We start from the raw sequence: 9,134 nt of genomic DNA on the forward strand, positions 1-9,134 counted from the left end.
CAAATCTTCAGTTTCATCAATCTCATTTTTACTTAAAGTAGATTCAAGTTGATCATAAACTAATTCGTCAATATGATCTACTTCTTGTAAATCATTATCATCTGTAGGTTGCTTGCAAATGTTGAAAATATTCATCTCCAATGTCATGTTTCCAAATGATAGCTTCATTAGTCCATTTCTACAATTAATCAATGCGTTAGAAGTTGCAAGAAACGGACGTCCTAAAATAACAGGAAATGAATTACATGCTTCAACAGGTTGTGTGTCTAAGACAACAAAATCCACAGGATAAATGAAAAAGGAAAAAGCTTTAATCTGATGGTGTTCATGCTATAATTTAAATTATTATATGTGTTGCACACCTCCTCAAATTCTCTTAAATGCAAGTATGGATTTTCCAATTCTAAGCCATGAAAAGAAGTTAAAAGTTGAATAATGACTGGTTTAAAATTAAAATGAGATGCATCGGGAGGAAAAACTATGCATGATGGTGCACTTGTTCTTGTGGGATTCATGTGGTCTCTAAGTGTTCTAACATGGTTATTCTCATTATTCTCATTGTGAAGTGATTGATTATCTTCTTCAGCTATATTTTATGAAAATGATGAGGATACCCTACAAAGTCTACCACTTGATGTACGTGACCACACTCTCATGCACGTGTAGGAATAGAATAAGAGGAAGAAGAAAATAAAAGAAGAAGAAATAAGAGAAAAGAAACAAAGTTATATACAAGAAAAGTGAAAAGAGAAAATAAAATAAAAATAATAATTTATACAAAACTTACCTCCCCGGCAACGACGCCAAAAACTTGACACGATTAAAAGATTAATGTCTTCTCCCAAGTGCAGGAGTGTTGAAGTAATAAATAACCCGGCAAGACCGGGGTCGAACCACAGGGAGGTTAATTGTATAAATTATAAATAACAATAATACAATAACAATAACAACAACAACAACAACAACAACAATAATAATAATAGTAATAACAATAACAATTATAATAATAATAACAATAATAAAGAAAAAGAAGGAGAAGAAGAAGAAAAAGATGAGAACTTGGAGATGGAATATTAATGTAAGGATTAAACAATGATAATAACAAATGTCAAGGTTAGAGGTTCCACTAATGGTATATCAAACAAGTATAGTATAGACTCTTATTATTCAATTGGAAACCACACATAAAGGAGGTTCCAATCAGATTATAAATTGTTAACATGATTACATTAGTCATCTTATTCAATTAATGCTAATACTTGTAAATTTTGTCAAGCATTCATGATTTTAACTTATGTTAACAACAAATCAAGTTCTTTTCATAGCTCAGGTGTCGGTTATACCATACAGTATGGGCTATGAAAGTGCCAAGCATTTGTTGTGCCAAGTGTTATACAACATAAATCTAGATTAGTCATTTAACAAGCAAAGTATTAAAGAGTGAACAAGATAACAAATACAAAACATGTTAGTATCAAACATTAAAGTCCATATTAAGTTTACATTATACTTATTCTTACACCATTAGTGTAACCTTTTCACCTTGACATAACTAACTTAGCTAGACATAATGAAAGAAAGCAAAATAGATAAACAAAATAAGAACATAAAAGTTAACTAAGTAAAGGAAAGGAAATGAAAGGCATAAACTTGATATTAATGAAAGCAAAGCATAAACATTACAAAAAATACAAAGAGAGAAAGCAAGAGCATGATCTTGATCTGGAGACCAAGATGCCTAAATGCATGGAAATGCCTCCTTTTATAAGCCAAAATTAGGAACTATTGATTTGATGACTAATTGATGAGTGGGTGGCCAACTCTTGACTTGGTGACAATCCTTATCTTCTCTTGTCTGCCTAAAACATCATTGATAACGTCAAAATTGGAGCCACTCAAAAACATGAAAGTTGTAGGAAATTGTCTCAGCTTTTGTTGTGTAAAACATTCAGCTCATTTTGACTTTTATAACTCCAGATTTGGCCAAAATACTGAACAGTGCTCGGGCTGGAGGATAGATTCGGGCTTCTTTGTTGTTGCTACAATTTGGACTTGAAAATGGCCTTTTTAGATCTTGGGCTCCTATGAAACTTGTAGGCCTATGTCTTACCTTTCCATCCATATAAAGTAGACCTAAATCTGAGATCTATAGCTCTAGATATGACCCAATTACCGAACAGTGTTCTGGTTTGGATTGCATCGACATCTCTTTTCTAAGTTGGGCCATCTTTTTATCCTTTCAATTTCAGTTCTTAAATTCATCAATCAATCCTTTCATTTATGTGATAGACCTGCATTTAAAATGAACATTTAACACAAATTAAAGGTATCTTATATTATTAGATATATTATTATAAAACATGCTTTAGTTAAGGAGTTATTGATACTTCAAGTGCAAAATGATGATATAAAACCTTGATAAAAATGCACTTTTAAGTACTAATCAAATTTCATATTATTTGTTGATTATATCAAATTTGATCCTCAAATATTTTGTTGTTATATATATTTTATTTTGAATATTGTTTTTCAATTTCATCCCTTAGAATTTAATTGTTATAATAACTTTGGTCCTCATTTTTAAATTGTTATTTTCTTTTCTCTTATCACTTTTTAATTGAAATGTTTTATCTATTAAATTTGATCCTTATTTTTTTTATAATTACTTATTTTATTAAAAATAATTTATGAAACGATAGTTATTATTGTTTTAATTTCTTAATCTTTTAATTTTTTTAATTGTTAGATATGATTTCTATTATTTTGATTATTATTTATTTTATTTTAGATAATTTATGAAATTATATTTTTTTCAATTTCATTCTCATTTGACTTTTTAATTTGTAAGATTTGTTTCTTATTATTTTAATAAACTTGAAAAAATAAAATATTAATAATTCATTTTCCATGACATAGCCAAACACTAGAAAGTATTTTTCAACTTATTTTTTATTACACTACTAAATATTAAAAAATAATTCACTTTTCAAAATGAAATTACTTTTCAGAAAAAAAACAAGCCCTTGATTTTTTGCAATATCCGGTCATTCCAGCTATATTCTATCATTCATAGAATGTTAGAGCCTTGATTTGCACCTTTCTTACATTTTAAGGTTTATCATTTCTATGTCAGACCCTCAGCTATAGTGGAATGCTCATTGCTATTAGTTTCCTCATCAGACTAAGAGACTAATCTTGTCCTTCAGCTTGTGCCCAAATTTTTTCCTTCAAAACAATTTTATCTAACATGACATCATCCATAAAATGTATTCGTGAATGTGTAGATGATTTAGGGCTTTTGAATCACAAATCCATACATATTTACATTTATGAAAATCACAAATCCATAATAGAATTTATAAAAATTAAAATGAACCTGTTAAACAAGCTATTATTTATTTCATGACAACACATCTAATTCGGTGTAATTCAAATAAAGTTTCAACAATCTACAAACAAATAGACTTTGATAAAATCTAAAACAAACTATAACAACTACAAAATTATACATTCATATTAGAAGTTTCTTTGACAAATAATAGTTAACAAGTACATATGTTAACAAAATACATATACTAAAAAAAATAAAAAAACAATAAAATTGACCTTTTAATGTTAAAACTAAAAAGGATAGATTTACTTATAAAAAAATGATAAAATCTACAATAAATTGCTTGAAGAACGAATGTTGTGACTACGTACAAAAGTATAAGAAACTTGAGTGCTTGTGTTGAGAAAAGAGAGAGAGTTGGGATGGGTTGTTAGGTGTAGTTTGGGAGGGAAGAGTTGGGATGGGGATGAAGAAGGGGCAGAAGAAGGAAAAATAAAGGAAGAGAGAGTCAGTAGTGTGGGTATATATTAGCTTTTACAGATGAAATTACCTACGTAAACATTCCATCGATGTACTCGTCGGTAAGTCTGCCGGTGATTGTGTCATGTCACTGTATGGAGATCCTGGTTTGAATCCCTTGGTCATTCTGTTGGTAAAACCATCTGAAAAAAATCCACGTTATCACACCATTATAACTTTTCAAAAATCTATATAATTCATCGACACTACGGTCAGTATATACTAACAAAATATGTTCCTAGGTATATACCCATTGTATTGCCGATGGAAATTGTCTGTCGGTATATACAACAAAATTAGAGATGAAATTATGTCCATCTGTAGTGTTTATCGATGAAAAAATTTAGTCGGTAATTTCATTGGTTTTCATTGACTTTCTGGTAGTGCAAGTGAATTCAATATTGAAAAGCAAATTTAATTCACTCAGCAGTGACCTTAGAAGCAAAGTTTGTAAAATTTATTTTAAGCAACTGTTTAAAATCTTGAGCAATTTAACTTAGCTTATTCCATCCTAAGAAATTGAAGTCACAGTTACAACAGTTACAACAATTAAGTTAATTCCTTTGCTTCTTATTCTAGTCCCTAACAACAATTATAGATTGAAAGAAATTAGAAAACACATATACACCATCTCAAAACAATTCAATAAGCATGAATAGAAATCAATAGCTTAATTTTGAAATAAGAATAAATAAGTACTTGAATATGAAAGAATTACAATGATAACTTTATTTTTCACAACTTAATAATGGAGATGGTGTCCATTTCCCTTAAACCGAAAGCCAAAGTTTAGTTCATAGATGCTAGAAAATTAACAAAAAAATAAAGAGAAAAGAACATAGCAGAGAAGAAGAAGAGAGTTGTTTGTGTTGTGATTTGCTTCTTTTTTTTCCCTCCCTTAGCTGCTATCTTTTGTTCGGATTCTTATCCTAATTAGGAGTCTTTAAGATTACTTAATTCTTTTTCTTTATCTGTTTATTAAAGTTGGTTAAATCCCTCAAAATTTATGTTGAAAACTGATTATGTTGTTATGACAGCTTTTTTATAATTTATACTCTACTACAACTTAGATTTTTGTTTCTAACTTAGTTTCTTGCAATATCCGGTCATTTTAGCTATATTCTATCATTCATTCTTGATTTGCACATTTTTTACATTTTAAGGTTCATCATTTCTATGTCAGACTCATAGCTATAGTGGAATGTTCGTTGCCATTAATTTCCTCATTAGACCAGGAGACCAATCTTGTCCTTCAGCTTATGCCTAGATTTTTTCTTTCAAAATGATTTTATCTAATATGACATCATCTATAAAAGTTATATTCGTGAATGTGTAGATGATTTAGGGCTTTCAAATCGCATGATTTTGATATCTAAAGCTCAAGATATGTCCGTTTGAATCTGTAGTGTGAAAGCAGAGAATCATGCTGCAAATAGAATTTCAGCTCGATTTTACAGGTTTGATTAGAGGTCCAAATAAACTTAGATTTCTACCCATGATACCATCTGAAAAGCTTTTGAGTGTAGAACAAATAATGAGAAAAGGTTATTAGTTGATTTTTTTTTTTTTGAAGAACAATGTGATACTTATAATAAGAAAACAAATCAAAGAACAAGTTGTCAAAATGAGTTCTAATAATATTTTTTCTTTAAACATGAAACTACTCCACATGTTGAAGAATCACATCTTTGGCCTACAATCAAAAGACTAGAACACACAAAACAATCAAAGTTAGGAAAACAAAGTGACGAGCAGACACGAATAACAAGAGAAGGAAAAGCATTTTCGTTTTGAGCTTTACCTCCTCTAGCTGGGTTACAAACAGGAATTATAGCCCTCAAAATGTTGTTAGCATCAGCCTCAGATTTTGGGTCTTTTAGCATTCTGTCTTCACTCCTAACTCTAGTAACCCTTATCAATATCAAGAATTGTTAATGAAGGTGCCATGAGAGCTTCCGAGATAATGAAGATAAGCATGCACATATTATCACTTCCTTAATTTTATGCAATACTTTAACAAGTCTACGTAAGAGCGCAATAAGTGCATTTAACTTTTTTGGTTATTGGGTATCTGTTATTCTGAATTATCTTTACTACTTACTAGGGTAGTTGTGCCTTGAAACATATCCTCTCTCTATCTCCTTTTCTCCCATAATTTTAATAGTAAATTAATATGAATATATAGTTTTCTTGAAATTATATCTTTTCAGAATATTTGTTGAGCGGACCTACTGGTGGTCCTTTGGATATAAAATTCACTTTGCGGCTTCTAAAGGCCTTTTGGCCGCCATTGGTGAGGGATCAAAAACTCTGCGTGACATTTTGGTAGAGAGGGTTAAGTGGTTTTACAGACGTATTATTTTTCGCAGCCGTAAGTTATTTTCACCTGTGACATGGTTCTTCTACTGCATGCAAAGGCAACACCGCAAGTCTTGGGTTGTGGGAGAATTTTTCAATTTCAGAAGTTCTTTTTTGTGATGAAATCCTATTTACATGGAACTGATATGTTCACTTTTTACTAAGGTTGGCGGAGAGATTATCTGAAAAATATACTTTTAGAGTAAATTGTACTCTAAAAAGTGATTTTATTAAGAGATTTATATATAGAAATACATGCATAGTTGTCATGGCAACATGCTACATGCATGCATGTGTGAGCTCCCATAATTTTATTTCAGAATACAAAAGAAATGGTAACCACTGTGTGTGCATCCTTTATTTTGACCAATGGGTCAGTGCTGGTCGAAGAAAAGAAAACGAGACTTAGCTTTTCCCTCCTCCATATCCCTCCCCGTAGCCAGACCCGCTACCATAACCTGAGCCAGAGCCGGATCCTCCTCCTCCACCCCCACCACCACCACCACCTCCACCTCCTCCTCCTCCACTTCCTTTCCCACCCTTTCCACCACCACTTCCGCTACCGCTTCCACTTCCGCTTCCATAGCCCGACCCACTTCCAGATCCAGAGCCTTGACCGCCACCGCCACCTCCTCCGCTGCCGCCGCCACCACCACCACCTTCACCACCACCTATCCCACTACCAGAACCATAGCCTGAGCCGCTACCAGACCCATAGCCAGAACCTGACCCATTGCCTCCACCACTGCCACCACCTCCACCTCCGCCACTGCCTCCACCACCTCCTCCTCCACGACCACCAGCACCATATCCTTCACCACTCCCGGATCCATACCCAGAACCGTAACCTGACCCAAGTCCTGAACCACCACCACCACCACCTCCTCCTCCCTGCCCCCCACCTCCACCTCCACTGATTGCCTGCAGTGTCCTAGCAGCAAGGGTGAGGTCTACAATAAGCAAGACCAGGAAAGCAGTCCCTAACACTCTTGGACTTGCCATTTCCAGATTATACTCTCGCGGCTCAATGTATCTGTATGTTTATGCGTGTCACTCGCTATATGAGAAGCCAGTATGTTTTGTTGACTGGAAATGCTTGAAGTGGTAACCCTATATATAGGCATTTGAAAGGTAACAAGGCAAGGTTTTTTAAAAGTATGGCACTCATTGTAAAGGTGACGAGACACGGTTTTTGAAATGTTTGTTAAATTCCCAGTACCTCTCACTTGGTGATCTTGAATATTACAGAAAGGAACGTGTGCTTTGGGTTTCTCTTTTAGTGGAGGGCGTCGGTGGTGGGGTGGTGGTACTGTGGAGGCTGTCTGTTTCTGTCTATATGCAATACAATACAAGCTTTATCCCCACCTTTTCTTTTTTGACTTTGAAGTATCTTATAATGTTTGACTTCGGCAATGGAACTAATAGCATGCATTTCCCACTCTTTATCATTCTGTTCATATTTGAACTCCATTTTTGAGCACACGTATTAATTTTCCATGTACTGGTAGCTGTCCTGCGGTGATTTATGCTAACGATTGTCTCCTTAATCATACGTTTATCCGCTAACGTACGGTACAGATATCTGTCTGCTCTGCATGTATGCTAACAATGGGCCAAGCTTGCACAACAAACTGGGTTGTAATTCAGTCAATATTTCTTATTTCTGTTACACTTGGAATTAAATTTATTTTCCCACAATATCATAAACACTTTCCATCATTGAATATAAATAGATCTGTGCTTAAAAACCGTGTTCGAATGTCTGACTTATATTTTAAAACCTTGTAGCCTGTTCTGGTGTATGAAAGCACACCATCCTTGCATCACTGCTAGCAGAATGTTAGGCCATCTGCGTGGTTGATATACTGAACAGTCTTCTACTGCTGCACAGATTGAATTTCAGTTCCACATGCACAGATCATCACTTCCTTCAATGGCGTGCTTTATTAAGTCTATGTAATTAAGAGTTCAAGAACATTTAACTTTTATGGTTATCGAGGATCTGCTATTTTGAATTATCTTTACTAATAATAGACCGGTTGTGCCTTGAAACATATCCTCTTTTTTTCTTCCACATTTTTTCTTGAACAAAACATGTTAATAATAAATGCCAATAGTTTTCAACTTTGGTGCGTTGATGAGAGCACTATCTCACTATCAAAAATTTTACATTGATGGACAAAATGTTTTTTTCTATACAGAGACATTGGAGGAGAAGAAGGTTGGAGAAGAAGAAGGCAAGTCTTCACTGCAACTGTGGGGTGAAAAAAATGGAGCGTATATATCACTTATTTATGATTTCATTTCCATTTATACAATAATTAAATAATAAAAAAATGAAAAAAAAATTCCAACAACATTCATACAATCAATAAAGAAAAGAAAATTTTCAAAATTTTAAAAACTCCAACAACATTCATACAATTATTAAGAGCAGAAAAATATAAATGATGGGAAAAAAAACACAAAAAAGAGAGGGAAAAGATAAGAGAAGACAATACCTGCGTGCGTGTGGAGGAGAAGAAAAAGAAGAGAGAGAAAAAAAAAGAAAGATGAAGATTTGGTAGGAGGAGAGAAGTTGAACAAGAAGAGATAAAGAAGAGAAACGTGTTTTTAATATGGATGTTTTTTAACAATGATGTTTTTAATAACCAATTAAATATTAATTTTTTTAATTTTTTTTTATTATTGTATCCTTTTGTAAGTTTAATTGAAAAATTCAATTTAATCAAATATCTTCATAAGCACGCCAAGCATTAACGATGTCTTTACCATAAGAAAATATAAAAGTAATATTTTAATTTTTCTGTTAGTGTTTTCATCTATAACATCCATTTTAAATTTTCAATTTAATTTGAAATTGTTAGAAACCCGCCAACTATCATCAACCATTTTTTAATCTGTTGATGATCTTGTATGCACTGAA

The 9,134-nt window shown here is 32.8% G+C and overlaps 1 protein-coding gene across 1 annotated transcript; it reads right to left on the reverse strand.

Annotated features, from left to right (window-relative positions):
* Nucleotides 1–6,386: 6,386 nt before the first annotated feature.
* On the reverse strand, nucleotides 6,387–7,556 carry LOC105115325 (putative glycine-rich cell wall structural protein 1). Its single transcript, XM_011012174.1, has one exon. It carries the CDS (start codon nucleotides 7,208–7,210, stop codon nucleotides 6,614–6,616), a length of 597 nt encoding a protein of 198 aa, XP_011010476.1. The 5' UTR covers nucleotides 7,211–7,556; the 3' UTR covers nucleotides 6,387–6,613.
* Between the last annotated feature and the right edge of the window lie 1,578 nt (nucleotides 7,557–9,134).

This window comes from Populus euphratica, unplaced genomic scaffold, assembly GCF_000495115.2.
Source record: "Populus euphratica unplaced genomic scaffold, PopEup_1.0 scaffold660.1, whole genome shotgun sequence".
Lineage (NCBI taxonomy): Eukaryota > Viridiplantae > Streptophyta > Magnoliopsida > Malpighiales > Salicaceae > Populus > Populus euphratica.

Bases quoted from the DNA above. Each gene is read 5' to 3' on its own strand.
- LOC105115325 (XM_011012174.1), bottom strand. From the start codon at position 7,210: ATGGCAAGTCCAAGAGTGTTAGGGACTGCTTTCCTGGTCTTGCTTATT.